At 35.3% G+C, this 19,357-nt stretch overlaps 1 protein-coding gene across 1 annotated transcript in view; it reads right to left on the bottom strand.

Moving 5' to 3' along the window:
- Picot (putative inorganic phosphate cotransporter protein picot) overlaps positions 1-18,584 on the bottom strand; it is a 156,295-nt gene extending 137,711 nt beyond the window's left edge. The window contains exon 1 of the mRNA XM_069833075.1: positions 18,429-18,584. Within this exon, the coding sequence (XP_069689176.1) occupies positions 18,429-18,504 (76 nt within the window). The 5' untranslated portion in view covers positions 18,505-18,584. The remainder of the gene's footprint in view (positions 1-18,428) is intronic.
- Between the last annotated feature and the right edge of the window lie 773 nt (positions 18,585-19,357).

The raw sequence follows: 19,357 nt of genomic DNA on the forward strand, positions 1-19,357 counted from the left end.
ATACTGATGTCAGCTTCAGCTACATGGTAACAAGATCTCGTCTGTAGACAGCAAGTTATTTCGAATTTAGTTGATTCAGTATCGATAGCTATTCAGTGGTGACTGCATCTGCTGTCCCTGTGAAAAAATAATTTAAGACGATTGGTAAATTAAACGTCAGTATTAGTAAGCACGATAGAAGTTAAACAGAGATTCATCCTTTCAGCCCAGAAATATCCTCTGATGAATATTTTGAACTTTCTGTCGTGACAGATCGGTTCAAACCTAGTGAAGAAGCTAAAGGACACGTTCAAGAATCGAACAGCAGGGAAGGAATGACAGTCAATAACAACATCATCTTTGTTCCGTCTTCCAGTTGCAACGTTTGCTCAGAAAAAGAATGACGGGAGGGGGAGAGAAGTTTGAAATTATGACGGCTTCCCATTTTAAAAAACAAATTTATTAATTCATCTTTGAAACAAACTGAAACGACTAAAGCCTTGGTTTTTCTGAACCAACGCATGCGACGCGAGAGGTGCGAGGCCCGCCTCGCACAAATCCGGACTACACGAGAGATAGTGAATGGTTTCTATAGTTGCTAAATGCGAGGTCAGCGCACCTCGCAGTTATAGAAACCACTCTCTATCTCTCGTGTAGTCCGGATTTGTGCGAGGCGGGCCTCGCACGTCGCATGCGTCGGTTCAGAAAGACTCTAGGGAAAGGGGATACGCAAACATTTGAAATACGTTGATCCTGAAGGCCCACAAACGTCAACTAAACTTAAAGTTGTTCATTGCCCTGACTGCTATGAGCATTACGGAGAACTCATAAATTAAGATTCGGCACATATTTAATTTTGATGCTTGTTCGTGGGTACTCTAAAGCAGTAGTGTCAGAGTTGTAAGCTCCAAAACCAGTTGTGGAGCTAGAGTCGGAGCTTGAACTTGCTTATGTTGTGGAAGCACCGGAGCACGCAACAGGCATAGTGGAGCGCTCCGCTCCGTTTAGGCTCTGTCTGACAACGCTGCTCTAAAGCCTTGGTTTTTCTGAACCGACGCATGCGACGTGCGAGGTCCTACTCGCGCACCTCGCAGCCATAGAAACCACTCACTATCTCTCGTGTAGTCCGGATTTTTGCGAGGCGGGCCTCGCATCTTGCACGTCGCATGCGTCGATTCAGAAAAAACAACTCTTTAAAGGACATAACTCGTACTCTTTGAGGACTATTCTCCTAAGAGTGAGCATTTACAGTTATTCAGATAAAAAGAAAAACAAATATTCCACCTGTGCTGTGAGTTCAAAGTTTGACAACGGGAATTAGTTTGAAAATGTTCAATCTCTTGATACGTGTATAATTCGCTTCTATTTGAATTGTTTAATTTACTGTGAAGTGCTCTTTCTTAAGTGCGTACTCTTAAAGGAACTTATTCTGTACTCTGTGCTTGAATTTTCATTCTAACTTACTACATTTTTATTTTATATTCTGATTTTTCATAAATGTATGTCTACATCGCCTGAATTGTTTACGTGGTTGGATTTTTTTTTTTAGGTTTCCCCAAACTATAAGGTGAAAGTCAAAATAATTCCCTGACAAATCCTCAGACTCAGTTTGCTATCATTATACAATAGGCACTTGATACAGCGTCCTTTAATAACTGATTTAATGTAATTATAAATATTATGTAGTTCATGTATCTAGACTTTATAGCTGAAACGTAGGTCTTAAGTAAAATAGCAACTTTTTATCATTGTTTCAAATGAGTTTACCTTGTCTGCAGATAGCAAGGATTGCTAACTAACTATCTGAAGTCATAGGGTATGTTATTTGAAGGTATATCGTCGTCGTTCCTGCAATAACTCCTATGTGACATATTTATCGATTTTAAGATTTTTGCTCTATTAAATAACTTAAATAGTGATACAGCAAATAATAAAATCTCATATATGTAATTCTATTTCTTTCTTTCGAAAATGTAAGAATTCACAATCTCCTATGCACTACTGCCATAGAAGAATAAATGTGTTTTCTTTTCCTACTGAAAAACTTCATATTTTGCACACAGGAGTTATTGCAGGAACAACGACGATATGTAGCAGTTTTCCTCAAAGACAAAACCGAGTGCAACTGTACTACAAATGGATTAGGAGATTATTTGTACTTTATCGCAGTATAATTATCACATCTTTCTTAAACAGTAAGTAAAAGGAAATAACCACTCATTTATCGCCCAAGATATTCTTAAAAGGAAACAGTACAGACGATAAAGTATAACACAGGGTGAAGGTCTTCATGAATGCTAAGAAGGTGAAATAATTATGCTTTCCTAATCACGACACTAAAATATATTTCAGTCAAGTTGAGATGGGAAGTAAACAAACTAGTGTTGAAGGGTATTGGCCTACCTGGTGACTAAAAAGTATGGAGTACTGCTTGTACCGCTACTTCTTTTTTAAAAAAAGAAACTCTGTTTACAAATATTAGGCTATAGGGAGTGAAAAAGGAATATTTTGAACATAAACATGTTCAAAATATTCCTTTTTCGCCCCCTACTTCTTTTTTAAAAAAAGAAACTCTGTTTACAAATATTAGGCTATAGGGAGTGAAAAAGGAATATTTTGAACATAAACATGTTCAAAATATTCCTTTTTCACCCCCTATAATATTTGTAAACAGAGTTTCTTTTTTAAAAAAAGAAGTAGCGTTACAAGCAGTACTCCATACTTTTTAGTCACCAGGTAGGCCTATACCCTTCAACACTCGTTTGTTTACTTCCCCTCTCAACTTGACTGAAGGCTGTGTTTTTTATGTACTGTACATATAAAGAATGTGCCAAAGAGTATGTTTTTAATGACATTATTTTTCCCATTTTTAGATTCTTCAGGTCTCAATACGTACAGTAGTAGGTACATCATATTTTTAAGGGGGCCGTCATTTAAATAATGATAGACAGAAGTTTAGCTTAATTTATATCCATTATTCTCCACATTGATAAATTAATATGCAGAAGCATTTCTTTGTTTTTTACTTGGTTATTTAACGACGCTGTATCAACTACCAACCAAAAGGCAAATGCCGGGTAATCTTTTGGCGAATCCTCGGACCTCACCTCATCATTGTAGAAAATTACTACATTGTAAAACTGTAAAAATTGTAAAATATTGTAAAAATTTGTAAAAATTGTAATTGTAATATTGTAAAATTTTGACTTGTTCCACATCTTAAAGCTTCATTGCTCGTGTAAGATTCATGGAAGATAATGAATGAATGAATGAATGAATGAATGAATGAATGAATGAATGGACTACGAGGTTATTTAGCGTCGATGGGATTGGTGATGGCCAGATGATATTTGGCGAGATGAGATCGAGGATTCGCCATAGATTACATGACATTTCCCTTACGGTTGGGGAAAACATCGGAAAAATTCCAACCAGGTAATCAGCCCAAGCGGAAATCGAACCCATGCCCGAGTGCAACTCCGTTTCAGTAGGCAAGCGCCTTAAGCCTTGGTTTTTTCTGAACCGAAGCATAATCAAGACTCTAGTCGACCGAGCTACGCCGGTGGCCCTATTTCTTTGTTATATACACGTACATTTGAAACACAAATTCGAGGAAATTTTTGCAAAATAATAGTTTGTAAATGGTAAAAAAAAATATGATTTTGTACGTTTCGAGGCCTGAAGAATCCAAATATAGAAAAATAAGTAGCCTACATATTGTAGTACCATTTTAACAGACTCCTTGGCACATTCTTTGTAAATGAAAAATATAGTTTTTAAAACATATTCAAAATATCTGTTTTTCCAACCCCTGTAACTATTGTATATAGAGCATAGAATTAAAAATAGGGAACTACAAGCAGTGTTTCATATTTACTACTCATCTGGTATATGACAAACACATGGCAATTGGTCGTTGCAGCAATGACCGATTTTCCAAATTCATTTTAATAAAATATTATATATTTATTACTATTTATAAGTTATACTCGCACAATAAAATTTATTTTACGTATAATGATTCAATATTAATCTAGTTGCTACCGTTAAATAATAACTCTAATATAAAGGCTTCTTGATATTTTAGTATTAGGTTAATTCGTAATTTCATGTAGGTGTGCACAGAATTCAGAATTGTAGCCTACTACATTCGTTGTGAAGAACCATCTTCGCTTACCTTACACTATACAGCATTAAGTGTAAAAGGTGTTTTATTAGACTTCTCAAGAAACAATATTATACGTCATCATTTTATTTTGTACAGTGACACTCACTTTGAGAGAAGAACAGAGGTTAAGGGTGTTCGAGAATAAGGTGCTTAGGAAAATATTAGGGGCTATGAGCGATAAAGTTACAGGAAAATGGAGAAAGTTACACAACACAGAACTGTGAGCATTGTATTCTTCACCTAATATAATTAGGAACATTAAATCCAGACGTTTGAGATGGGCAGAGAATGTAGCACGTATGGGCGAATCCATAAATGCATATAGTGTGTTAGCTGGAAGACCTGAGAGAAAAAGAGATTTGGGTATAGGGATTTCACTATTATTATTATTATTATTATTATTATTATTATTATTATTATTATTATTATTATTATTATTATTGAACAGGTATAATGCGACCAAGAGTCCAGCCGCATAGATGTAAAATTGAACTACTTCACTTCACTTCACTTCACTTCACTTCACTTCACTTCACTTCCGGCTTAACGACACTACTGCCTACTTAAAAGGCTACTGAGTCATAAATTCGATACAAAAAAGATCCTAGTTGAATAACGTAGTGCTTGATACTATTGAACGTATTTGGATACTTAAAATTTCCTAACAATATTGTTAAAATTTTAATAAGTTGAAAAATAATCTAATGTAGTATTTCTTAAATCTAATGCAGTACTGTTCCTCATCCGCACTTCACCGAAACGGAGAGGAGAAATGAAAATTGAACTAAACGTCTTACATTATTCTTGACAATCATAGATTGCATTATAAATCAGACCTGCCAACTTAAGAGATAAAATAAGGAAGATGGTAATTGGTAAGGTGTACCCTTAAAATAATAATAATAATAATAATAATAATAATAATAATAATAATAATAATAGTAATAATAATAATAATAATGATAATAATAATAATGATAATCGTAATCATAATAGCAATGTTACGAAAATGTAGCATTGAAAACAAAAGTTATGTGATATCGAATCAATGCACGAGAGCGGAAGTCGTGGTCTAATTGCTGGCGACTCGCGCATTATGCAGGAAAGTTGACAGGTCTACAATATAACCATAAATTTATCCTAACAAACTGGGACGAGCGACCTTCTTGCAATACGACTCGTTCCTTGGAAGCATAATAATGGTCAATCCATTTTTTCTTTTTGTGTTACCGTCCTAATATCGAAGACGATTTTCACGTGATTATAGAACACACAAAAATGTTGGAGATGATGAAAATGACGTAAAATAGTATTCCTACATAACGCCTCTCAAAGAAATACACAGGTTGCGAACAGACCGCAATAATTCAATATTTTGACAAAATGAACACACTTCCTGTATGTATGTTGAATTATAGTTAAGCATGAAACATAAAATATACTCTACTCATGCAGCAGAACTATAAGTCACTTCTTGGTACACAGTAAACGTGACTTCGGCGAGGAGTAAACGCTTTCGGAATTCACGTCTTCCGCGATAACAGCTGACTTAGTTGTGTTACCCTGCCAAGTTGCTAGTACACTTCAAAGGAATGTCGAATACCTACGCACAATGCATCAGCCACTTGCTTTAAATATTAAAGGATAAAGATAGGATCAAGTGTATTTCTTTTCAATTGCCATGAAACCGGAGACAATTCATTCTCTCACAGACTTACGAGAGAGTGGTATGTATGTATGTATGTATGTATGTATGTATGTATGTATGTATGTATGTATGTATGTATGTATGTATGTATGTATGTATGTATGTACGTCGTACGTACGTATGTACGTATGTAATGTAATGTAGTATGTGTTTATGTACTGTATGTATGTAATGTAGTATGTGTTTATGTATATGTGTATATATGTATGTACGTATGTGTGTACGAGTATGTATATATGTATGTATGTACTGATATGTATTGGATGCCATGTATGTATTTATTTGTTTATTTATTATTTATTTACGTATGTCGTAGTACGTGCATATATTTATGCAAAAGTGTGTTTGGAATTTAATGTTAAAATTCTTGGGATGTGGATATTAGAATGTGAACTCTGCAATATAACCGTATATTTTAGAAACGATGATTATGAGGAGTGATGGACAGATTTCTGCATTTTATGCATCTCTTGTGTTATCTATATTTTAACTCACTCACAAAATCTCTATTTATATACATTGATTGATTATGTGGTTTAATTCGCGCTTTTTAAAAATTGCAATCGTTATTTCTCAAATGCTGACCTTAGAAAGAGAAAAAAGTCAAGAGCATCTAGAGGTTAGACAATCTTCAGAATAATGATATGAATGAAAGCATCGTATGAACGCGGTGCAAATACACACGAATGCTCTGTCTGTGTTTTAAGACTCTAGGCTACAAGCAATTATCAGCTTACTGAACGAAATGTCATTAGTGTTCCTATGCCTTTAGAGAAAGTCAACTAAGACATTTTCTGGAATTTTTATTCTGCTATATGATATATTAAGGTGAAGATTGGAGTTGAATTTCGGCATCAGAATTGTAAATTTTTCATTTGAACGACAACTTTCTTTTACATGTAAATATAGATAGGCTATGGGTCTCATAGCTTTGCTTCCTTTTCTGAGAAATCCACGTTAAAGATCATATGGACCTTAAAAATCCATCGTCCTCTATTGGGTGTCAGCTTCAGGTGTAATTTCAAGTGTGACAATGACTCAACAGAGGGCGACACTAAGTGGCATAACTGAATTAAGAAACATATTCTACATGCTGTAATTGGCAAGTCTGTTGCTGCAAGTTGTTCAACATGACAATACATATTAGAAAATAAGTGTTCCTTGAAAAAAAATTCAGTCTCGCTGCCCTGCACGGCCTGCGACTGCCTCTGTTCTGTCTCAATCCGAGCCGTAATAGGCGTGATGTCGCCGAAGTTAATGCCCCATTAAGCAATTTTATCGTCCCGCATACAGCAGACTTTTCATTAAGAATGAGTGCAATAATTATTGTAGCTGTGGTTATGACGAACCCCTTGAAGTACAGATATAGAACACATTTATTTTTATGTACCTTATATGAGTTCTATTTTTCTCAAACCAGGATGAAAGAAATGGAAGGATAAAGTAAAACGAAATAGTAAATGACGAAAGGTCACTACGACCTAGCATTGCGGTCTAGCAGATCTATTGCGCTAAAACTCTAGCTAGGAGCATCCTTCGAAGAGGTGAAAAAATTCAGATATCTTGGAGCAACAGTAACAGATATAAATGACACTCCGGAGGAAATTAAACGCAGAATAAATATGGAAAATGCGTGTTATTATTCGGTTGAGAAGCTTTTGTCATCTAGTCTGCAGTCAAAACATCTGAAAGTTAGAATTTATAAAACAGTTATATTACCGGTTGTTCTGTATGGTTGTGAAACTTGGACTCTCACTGTGAGAGAGGAACAGAGATTAAGGGTGTTTAAGAATAAGGTTCTTAGGAAAATATTTGGGGCTAAGAGGGTTGAAGTTACAGGAAAATGGAGAAAGTTACACAACGCAGAACTGCATGCATTGTATTCTTCACCTGACATAATTAGGAACATTAAATCCGGACGTTTGAGATGGGCAGGGCATGTAGCACGAATGAGCGAATCCAGAAATGCATATAGAGTGTTAGTTGAGAGACCGGAGGGAAAATAGGCCTTTGGGGAGGCCGAGACATAGATGGGAGAATAATATTAAATGGATTTGAGGGAGGTGGGATGTGACGATAGAGAATGGATTAATCTTACACAGGATAGGGACCGATGGCGGGCTTATGTGAGGGCGCCAATGAACTTCCGGGTTCCTTAAAAGCCATTTGTAAGTAAGTTGTAAGTAAGGAGCATTCCCAACCCTTACCAGGTGACTAAACTAACGTTTGCTGTTTATCCAGGTTTCAAGAAGGCAACCCCATTCGTCACTAGATTAGCCTCCTCCGTACGTCGCTAGCTTACGATCGGGTAATGAATGGTAATGGAATGGAGAACGGGCGAATTGATGTTGATGCCTAGCATCCTTGGCTATAAGAAGTGGATATCTCTATAAATAATTTCAGGCCTGACCAGTCTCAAAAGTGGATCTCCTTCGTGACGGCCGATGCTATGGTCTACCACTCAGACATAGCAAGAACAAAAATAAAATAAATAATTACGAATGAATGGATGAGTGAGGGGACTAGGTAAGAAAACAGTGAAATTAAGAATAAGATAAAGAAATAAAGAAAAATTAATGACAGCAGAAAAAGGAAATGAGACGAGGGAAAAACAAAATAAGAGAAGGAAGAAATGAAAGAAAAGAGAGATTGAAAGAAGGAAAGAAAAGTTGTGAAAGGTACGAAAGTAAGGTAAAAGAAAGCAAGAAAAAATAATAGAAGATACAGGAAGGGAAGAATGACTATGAATGAAGCGACTATTTTGATATCAACAACCATTCCCACAAAAATGAGGCGGAAAGCACAATAAGCCTCAGGCTGTGGTGCAAGTCTTCCTCCGAGTGAGAGTAAAAGAAAAGAATAAAGTACGAATACAAAGGGGTGAAAATGAAGGGGATAAAGACTAGAAAGAAGGAATAGAGAACGAAAAGGAAGGAAATAGAGAGAATAATTAAATATGAAATAAGAACTGATGACACGAGAAAATAATTAAATGAAGAATGAGAATTTGAAAGAGGGTGTGGAGAAAAGGACAGAAGAAACAAGATAATGAATAAGTACAGAGAAGAAGACGAGTTGCCTGAGTGAGGTTTTTTCCCTCACTCCTATGGATGAATATCGGTAACTTTATCAGGCGATTGGAACCCCACTCATCTTCGCTACTTCCTTTCCTCCCCCATCATCCTTTCCTTATCATCCCGTTTCTGGTTTTTCAGATCACTCTACCGGCGGCCTCCCGAAGCTGCTGACTCTCTCGACCGGCCTCCGTGGAATGTAGTTAAACGACGTTGGATGGCTTCTGCAACGAGCACCCGAGGCGGACCTACTCGGGGGAGGAGTTTCGCCTCGAACCGACAGGGGAGCCTTGGGGGAATTTGCCGAAGCAGGAATGGTATATGGATTCTGTCGGCTGTAGGGACCGGTCGTTAAGGGAGTCATGTGGTTAGGGCGGTGCGCGTAGGAGATCTGTGGCACGCAACTCATTCCATATCGAGGGTTAGCGTAATAGATCTCAATAGGTCGCAGTTCTGGGCTATCCGTGCTCCCCTCAGTTAAATTCCATTCCGTTCCAATTCCATCCAGTGACTGAGGAACGATGGGAGAATTTCTAACTACATTTTTATTTATGTAAGGTTGTAATTGTACTGCACTGTACAGTACATAGATCTGCATAATTCACATATTTACTGAATAGTGGAAGTCTTTTTCGATGTGATCACCATTAAAAATTAAACAAAGGAAATACAAACAAGGAGATCGACGCACATAGCCTCCTTAAATGAAGACAACCTCTCTCTGCAAATGGGTTTCGAACTCTGATCAGACACATACAGTGTAAGACTCAAACTGTAATAAATTCCTGAGAGATGCAATTACATCTTGTAAGTAGTTCATTTTATCACAATCTGTTTGTTGGCTACCAATGCACACCCAGCATTTCAGCATTTGGCATCTATCCATGTTTCCGAAACAACGCTCTGTTCGCTTGTGCCCGTCTGCTTTCTTGCTCAGCGATTCAACTGAGAAGCGTAATGCTCCCTTGTTTGTAAACAACAGCTCTCACCTTAAGCACAAAACCAGGGCGGTCATGGAACCACGACGATTGTCAACAATCGACGACTTCCTTTTTCTCTGAGTTTTACCTTTCATAATGATTTGAAGCAAAATGTTTCTTATGTATAGTGTTACTAGCATTATATGGTACTAATTTTTATTGTATTTATCTGATGCATGTAACCTATAAGATAAAACATTGCAATAAATAGATCATTTTCTTAATAACAGTGTATATCTCCAATAAATGATTTCTTAGCATCGCCACAGATACACTTGATTGTACTTGTCACTACCTCTTGTCACTAGAGAGTTCTTTAAATTTATATTTTCCCCGCCATTCATAAAATACTTTGATATGCACAAAAGGGGAGAACTATAACTGAAACTTGATTAATATATTTCAGTATTATCTGTATTTTTCCTGGTAATAATGAACAGTTTGACTCGTAGACATTTTGTTTTTGCAGCATTAACTTCCCATGATTGTACGAGAAGATTCGAAGAGAACGGCAGTTACGTAGACTTTCGGCTCCCCCCTACTACCATTAATGTATAACACAATGTCAATACGAGCGGTTGCTGTCGTCTGCGACACAACGAATTTTTCTGTTGATTTTCGAGTTCGTCATTTTTTTCCGGGTATTATATGCTTATTTAAGTTGTGTTAACTCTTTCTAGTGGTTTTATATTTTATTTTATCCGTCTTTAGTATTTATTTTATTATTGTAAATATTTTTGTTTTATCACTATTATTATTATTAGTATTATTATTAATGAATTATTTTGTACTACTATCTTTGTATCATCTCCGTCACGATTATTCTATTACTATTATTATTATTATTATTATTATTATTATTATTATTATTATTATTATTACTATTATTTCTATCATCAGCATTATTATTTGATCTCTGTAAAATTTATGTAGACTACTGGACTGTACCCGAGCACGAGCATATGCTCATTTCGGGTATATATTCATATGTATTCATTTAAAATGTAAATCTTAAATAAATTTGGATTTTAATTTGAATTTGTATAGATAATATTTATACTACAGCCATTAGATAAATATTTCAAGATTTTCAACGAAAAATGAATGAATCAATCATTCAAATAAGTATGGAGCCAGAGAAAAGTGTAATGGCATGCAGCGTATTATCTCATGCCTCCATGTTAAGTTTGAATCAGTACACTCATTAGACCCAGATTGAATCAATCAATCAATGAAAGAGGGATAGAGTCATAAGGAGTGTGTTTTGATAGTAGGTAGGATTATTCACCTGTGTCCCCATGTTAATTTTGAAACATCAGTGCTCTCATTTTGTCAGGTACCCAGCTTTGACGGAAATCCGAAATTGAAGACAGGAGTTGCGGACCGCGCGGGAAACGTATAGACAGCTACTAGTACCAAATCTGAATCACATTTCTGTCTCAAATATAGTTTTTCATAGTGTTGTGTTCATATATAGGGCTTTCAAGTGGTGCAGAAATCCCACAGTCAGTGCTCAGTGTACATTTTACATTCGCAATAATTACAGTGAATCGCAGAAACACTACAAATCCGGGGCATGTGGAATTTTTTAGAAATTCAAAAAAATCAGTTTCTTTTTTGTTTCTTATGGAATTAAAGGAATTTGAAGAATTAAATATGCTATTCACATAATTTTTGCATTTTTTTATGTTTGTTTACTTTTTTGGCTCGGATCCTCGGATCTCACCTCATCTCACTACATCTCGCCAAAATATTGTAAAAATTGCACAAAATTGTAGAAAATTACAAAATTGTAAAACTATAAAAATTTGTAAAAATTGTAATTGTAATATTGTAAAATATTTGACTTGTTCCACATCTTAAAGCTTCATTGCTCATGTAAGATCTATGGAATAAAATGAATGAATGAATGAATGAATGAATGAATGAATGAATGAATGAATGAATATAAATTTCAAGTTCTTTATAAGATTAAAAATTGTTCTCAGTCTTCTTCATCTAAAAATTATTTTAAAGAAATAAAATGATTGTTAAGGCCTACTAGTCGTGAATTGCAGAAACGCCACACGTTCAGGCAATTCAGATTTATTTCCCTAGAAAGTACTAAAGAAGAAAATTAATGTTCATGTGTGTTAAACATTAGGACTTATTATTATGCTTCAATAAAAAAAAAATAGTCACCTCAAAATACCAAACGCTTTTGAAGCTTTTTGTACCTCGTGAAAAATTTACTGAAATGGATATGTGGGGTTTTTGTAATTCACGATTCATTTGTCTAAACCACAGGAAGAGAAAAGGCTTCTTCTTAAAATATGGACTAATTTCAGTGCCCTGTCTCGTACAACAGAATGTTATTGCAAAATGAAATTATTTAGAATACAGTATGGACAAAAATAGCAGCAACTGACATTTCAGAAGGGAACTGTTCTCTACTCGTCAACATTTTGGAATCCTTTGAAGTGCAAGTTATTTGTACCACAGTTCACGACAGAATATGGAAAGTTCTAGAACTACATATCAGAAGATATTTAGAATAAACTCACCAGGTGTTATCTGTACCGGTTACCGCTACATAGGCCTAATATTGAAATATTCTCTAATTGAAGGGTTCAGAACCATAATGGGCCAAGCGCCATATATTAAAAGCGGAGAAAGCAAGGGTTAAAATTAAGTGAATATCATAATTAAATGAATCATATAATAATAATAATAATAATAATAATAATAATAATAATAATAATAATAATAATAATCCGTGGCGCTACAGTCCGTGAAAGGCCTAGACCGACCAGCCGGCTGCTGGCCTCACGCCCACATGCCGAAGCAGAGATGGAGGATCGACCAACCAGAATGGAGGTATCATGTGGTTAGCACGATGATCCCCCCCCCAGCCGTTATAGCTGGTAATGAATCATATAGCAAGTAATATAAAGTGTGCACATTAAAACTAAATGATATGTCAATGTTCATTAAACTATGTTATTCACTTAACTTTAACCCTTGCTTTCTCCTGTTTTAATAAATGGCGCTTGGCCCACTATGGCTCTGAACCCTTCAATTATTAGACTCCCAAGATGCTGACATAAGAGATTTGTTCTAATAAATCACACGAAAAATTGCAACCTAAGCAGATGCAACCGATTATAAACATATTTGAAACGAAATGTTGTGAAAAGAGTTAAAAATTTTATTGGTCAGATGTTAAAAAAATTATGACTGTAAGGTTAATTTATTATTCTACGAAGCTTTATGGAAACAAAAACTATAATATAGCATACATTTTGTAAAATAGGTTTACCAGAAATTCGGAGTACATAATATTGGTAGGTATCTCCTATGTTTACCATAAAGGCGCTTGAGAGGCATGAAGGTAGAGCTCCATGTTTTCCTGACCTAAGTTGGAATGAGGTAGTGTGGTCAACACCACGCTCCGACCGCCATTTATCCCGGGAAAGACCCGGTACTCAATTTTATAGAAGGCTGAGGGAACTTAGGGGCCGTTCTGGAAGTTTGGCAACGAGAAAAATACCATCTGCATCCGGGATTTACTCAGGACTTACAGTCTGTAGCCAGTTGCTCTGCGTAATAATAATAATAATAATAATAATAATAATAATAATAATAATAATAATAATAATAATAACAAAGCACAATAATAATAATAATAATAATAATAATAATAATAATAATAATAATAATAATAATAATGTAGCTGGAATTGGATGGTGAGGTCACAGGCCAGATAACTAACGAACAATCACTGTTACATATTTGCCTTCTCTGTGCCAGATGTATTGTGCAAGAAATGACGCCAGCCTATGTTAAGGCTGTTTGAGGTATGTTTGGTATTCGCAACATCTGTTACAAATGGCAACATGATTCACTCACACTTATCAAAATATTTTAGCAGATTTCCTCCACAACAATACAAAGTAATATAATCAGATATTTTTATTATTACATATTTCCTCACTGTGTTTCTGTGAAGTCCAGTTGCAGCTGTCAGGTGACGGCTTCTTGCCTAAGGAGCGAAGGTTTCTAGGGTTGATATTATGTCATTTCTAGCAAATAAAACAGCTAAGAACAAATTTCACAGAGCACAATTTTTCCCCGAATTAATTAAGCGTTGCGTATTGCTGGTTTTTGTGCCAGTCGAATTTTACGTACCGGATCAGCATTTTCATAAATTTTTTAGTATCACTTGCAACTGTGTTCACTAAAATTGAATGAAACAAGTAGATATGTTCGACGAAGATATAAATAGAAATCTTTATTCAATTATTTTACGTCACACCCATAAAAAGTGACTGGAAGTTCTCTTGAGACCCAAAGTACTATTAAGTTCATTCCGTTAAAATATGGAATAATAAGACGAATTTAAGATCATTTTCTTGTTTCAGAAATACTGCTTCGTAGGCAACTCTTGAAATTGAATACATTTTGTATAGGGATATCGTGCGTCGCTGATTCGAATCCCGACACCGGCGATTTTTTTGGTATGCTAATAGAGTTTAGGAGACTTAGTGCATTTTCGAAAGAGCCCAACAATACTTACGAACATCTATAGCCGTCAATCACTTCTATAAATCTTAAAACAGTATCTGTATGAACTTCATATAATAAATCTATACCTATAGATACGGTAAAGGTAAAGTCAAGCCCATGGTAGGCCAAATCGGCCCAGAGGGTAGCGGGAGGTTAAGGCTCACATCTTTACAACCGGCATTTAATGGCAGTAGGGATGTCAATCCTACGTGCCCGCCGCCTTTATCCCCAAGGAAATGCCCCTGGTATACTCATTTCTGTTGAAGGCTGAGCAGACTCCAGGGTCATAGTGCGGCTGAAAAGATTAATGCAATGGAAAATCCATGACCTCATCTGGAATCGACACCGCGACCTTCCGGTTTACAGCGTTACGTCTTAACCGCGACACTAACGCGCTCCTCGTACACCGTACAGTATTAATTTATGCAAATCGGGGAGTATTGAATAATATGGTGACGGGTCGAAAAAATTCATACGCGCCGACACCACTCGTGGGCCCAATTTTTAACTTCAAATTTTGAAGTTGAAGGAGTATTGCGGGTAGATTTTGTCTAAAACCCTCTCATTCAAAAACAGGTTCCTTCAAGTGCTCTAAACATACGACACGAGTCTCCGAATTTTACTTTCCTTCCGAAGGAAGCTATGCTAAGTATTTTTATTTAAACCCTCAAGCCTCGTATCTAGTAGTAAGACTTGCAGATAATAAGTTATAAAGTTAAGGAATGTAACAGAAAATATAAAATACACTTAGATGAATGCTCAGATCGGAGTATTACTAAAAGAACAGAAATGTCCACCTCTGGTAGCGAGATCACTGAAACGACCAGAAACAAGAGGTTTGCTAAAGAAATTGGTTAGATAGGCCTATACGTTGCTTGATTATTTATTATTATTATTATTATTATTATTATTATTATTATTATTATTATTATTATTATTATTAAACCTTGATTTCTGCATGAATGGATAATTATTATAGTATAGCCTACTATATATCATCGAACATCAAACCCGTGGACACATCACGGTGGCAATACAACTTTTTCCATCCATTTAATTTTATGGGTGCTAGTCACTACACATGTGACAATGTAGAGCAGAGGTTTTCTATTATTTTTCTTGAAGGGCCACACAGAAATTTTGAAGTTCAGACGCGGGCACGAGGACAGAAATAGTATTTTATACTCAAATTGTTGAAAACAAATCCTATTTTAGGTTAATTACTGTGCGTATACAGGCCATGAAACCTATACCATGAAGATGGTGATGATGATGATGATGATGATGATGATGATGATGATGTGATGATACTGTGCGTATTAACGATAATGTTGTATTTTGTAATAATTTTGTTACGAAACATTTTCACATCTATTATACATTTAATTTACTGACGATCACCTTAATAAAAGATAAGATCACAATGTCCAAAGGAGATTTTATCTAATACATCTTGATTACACAACTTTTAACACTATTTCACTTTGGAATATGTATGATATGTCTTTCTCGTGTTAAATTCTATCGTACCTGGTTAACAGGTCGAAAACATGTTAAGCAGGTACAATAGAATTTAACACGAGAAAGACATATCATAGGCCTACATATTCCGAAGATTTTATCTAAGTTGGGTGTGATAGATGCTGAATAATCTTGATGCATCTTGAAAATGTCTGACTACCTGTGTCTGTAACAATTCTGTATACTGCTCATCTCAGAGAAGCTCAATTCACATATATATATATATATATATATATATATATATATATATATATATATATATATATGTATATATATATATATATATATTGACGCAAATATTACACAACTTACAATACAATATTCTTGTAATTTGGAAAATTACACACCTGTTTTGCCCAAAACAGTAATATCATGAAACGACTTTTAAGTTATTCAAGCAACGAATGTCATATATTAATTTAAAACTATAAACTATCGTTGTTGCTCTCAGTGACATTGCTTTTACTTCTTTAAAAGTATTATTTACACGTCAGGGTATTAGAATTGCAAAGTAAATTGTGCCGATAAAATGTATATGAAAAAAATCTGATCATTTCTATCTATTTTATATTTTTGGAAACAATCTCAGTTCGCGTAACTACATCATCTGATTAGGTTTTTTTGTTTACCAATGTTTGCTCTTGGGGACTATAACTAAACCATTTATGGGCCACATTTGGCCCGTGGGGTCATTTTTTGGCAATCGCTGCTGTAGAGTAATATAAGAGAAATTGGTACAAATACTATCTTCTCCGATATCTTTTTTGTCCACAACTGCTGACAACTTTTCATTAAATTGGACCTGTGTTCGATCCTTATCAAAAAAATGACTAGGAATTATTTAAGAATTTAATAAATACTACTACAGGCAGGATGAGTACACCCTATTCAATAATGAGATAGTAAAGCGAGACGGGCCGCTTGGAAAACCATGTGACATCTGTTTCTACGGTGCCACGAGTAACGTCAGGGTAAACTTTTCATGTCAGATTGTTACAAATTTTCCTTCTTGCGTGTGGAATATAGACGTTTTACGGATTTCATGGTTAAAAAATACGGTTTAGAATATTTTCTCTGAATATTTTTGTTGCTCTTGTCTCAGCAGTGCCACAATTACCGCACTAAAGATCACATAACCTTTTGTATTTTCTTGTCATAACCCACAGAGACTCCTGTGTATTTTCTCAAATAAGTATACATTGAATGATGTTATGTAAGTTTATTAATGGTTTTAACTGTGACGTAAGCTTTACAGTAGGCTTACTGAAAAATAAAAATATAAAACTATGGCGAAGAATGTTCTTCCTAGAAGTTAAAATATACAGCTAAATAAATATGTAGAATCACATTAGAAAACATTTCAGTTCCATGAGATGTATAAAATAAATGTATATCTCTGCCTAACTATGTAAAAATGTAAATCAACTTTTCTTTTATCTGTCAATGTCACTTACACTCCAGCGAATGATATACAGCTACTGTCAGCAATAAATTTTATCGAGTATCATCTTTGTTTAATACAAAGGTTAAGTATTGTATCCGGTTTCCCAGCCCATTTCAATACTTAGACAAATATGAAATGTTAATTCTAGTTATTGAAGTTACGTTTTATTGCAGAAACTTTAATAATTGTATTTTGAGTTATTTAAAACGTATCTAGATAAGATTTTGAATATGTCAATCCAATGAAACTTGTTAAAATGTGCTATGGAAAATACACGCCTTTATACGTCATTATGGGGCATGGAGATGGAGTTCCATGTTTTCGTTACCTCGCCCCTGAGCACGAGTTCTACTCTTTCAGGGGCGAGCTAAAGTTTTTCTCCATTTTGAATCATTCGTACACTACTTTTAACACTTGAATATAAATAACTGATTAAATGGCGAACTCACTCGTGTTAATTATGTAAGCCACACATTCTTACATAATTAACACGAGTAAGTTCGCCATTTAATCAATTATTTAAAGTTTTCTGTTTGTTTATATTTTATTTTACAATTAATAGCAAAATAAATCAATAAAATGAGGTTGTGTGGTTGGCACTACATTGTGACAGCAGAAAGATATTTTAAAATCAAACATGTAGAGCTACTGTCAGATATTAAAATGCACTATACATTGTGTATATTTTGTAAGTTATGTGTTTGATGTTACACATAACCTAAGCTAACTCTTTCAAAAAATGTAATTTCAATCGATTAGGCCTATTAAAATAAAATCTGGTTCTTAAACATATAAACTACAGTAAGTCTATTTAAAATCATCAAAATAATAATAAATTTTAAAGTACATTATTGTAAATGTTTTATGATTTTTTACATAATGTCGGATGTCACACCCGGATCTGTATAAACATTGTAACATAACTGTTAGTAAACTGAAAATGATTACTTTCGTAAAGGAAAAGGAAAGTTAGTAAGCACGTGTTGGCTGTTATGTCACATTCGCTCACCTTTGGGACGATGCAGGTCCTGGTCCACGATCCTGACCTGGCTGTTGTCGCGTGTCCTCGCGTCGTCCGCTACCATGTTTCTGAGCAGTGTGATGTGCCGGCGACGCGTCTTCTTTAAATGCGGCCAGCTGGTCACCCCTCCTAGCCGCGCGCCTCTCTCCCACTACAAATTCAAACGTGTGAGGCGTGGATATTAGGACAAACCATGAGCCTTATCGCGACTAGCGACTATATATTCTAGAATGGACGCTCAGGTTGTGTTGTCTGTGTGCAGAATGACAGTCGGTGTGCCACAGACAAGATCATATCCAATCGTCTTCTTATGTACGCATATTGAAACCACATACATACATACATACATACATACATACATACATACATACATACATACATACATACATACATACATACGCCTACGTACACCACAACCACCACCACCACCACCACTACCACCACATTTGTAATGTCTTTGGGTCTTTTCGTAAGTTATTTAAGTAACAAAGTCTTGAGCTTCACAGAGGGGTGTATTTCAGGTCTGGCGGGCCCTGGCGGCGCCAGGGTATAATTTTTTTAGGCGCCAACGAACTTTTGTGATTTTCATATAGGCCTGCAGCGAATATAATTGTTGGACATTTATTATTAACATTATTATCCTTCGAAGAGATTTATCTTTCGAAGGTTTGGAAAAATTCAGATATCTTGGAGCAACAGTAACAAATATAAATGACACTCGGGAGGAAATTAAACGCAGAATAAATATGGGAAATGCTTGTTATTATTCGGTTGAGAAGCTTTTATCATCAAGTCTGCTGTCAAAAAATCTGAAAGTTAGAATTTATAAAACAATTATATTACCGGTTGTTCTGTATGGCTGTGGAACTTGGACTCTCACTTTGAGAGAGGAACAGAGATTGAGGGTTTTTGAGAAT

The sequence above is a fragment of the Periplaneta americana genome, chromosome 8 (genome assembly GCF_040183065.1).
Source record: "Periplaneta americana isolate PAMFEO1 chromosome 8, P.americana_PAMFEO1_priV1, whole genome shotgun sequence".
In the NCBI taxonomy this organism is placed as follows: Eukaryota; Metazoa; Arthropoda; class Insecta; order Blattodea; family Blattidae; genus Periplaneta; species Periplaneta americana.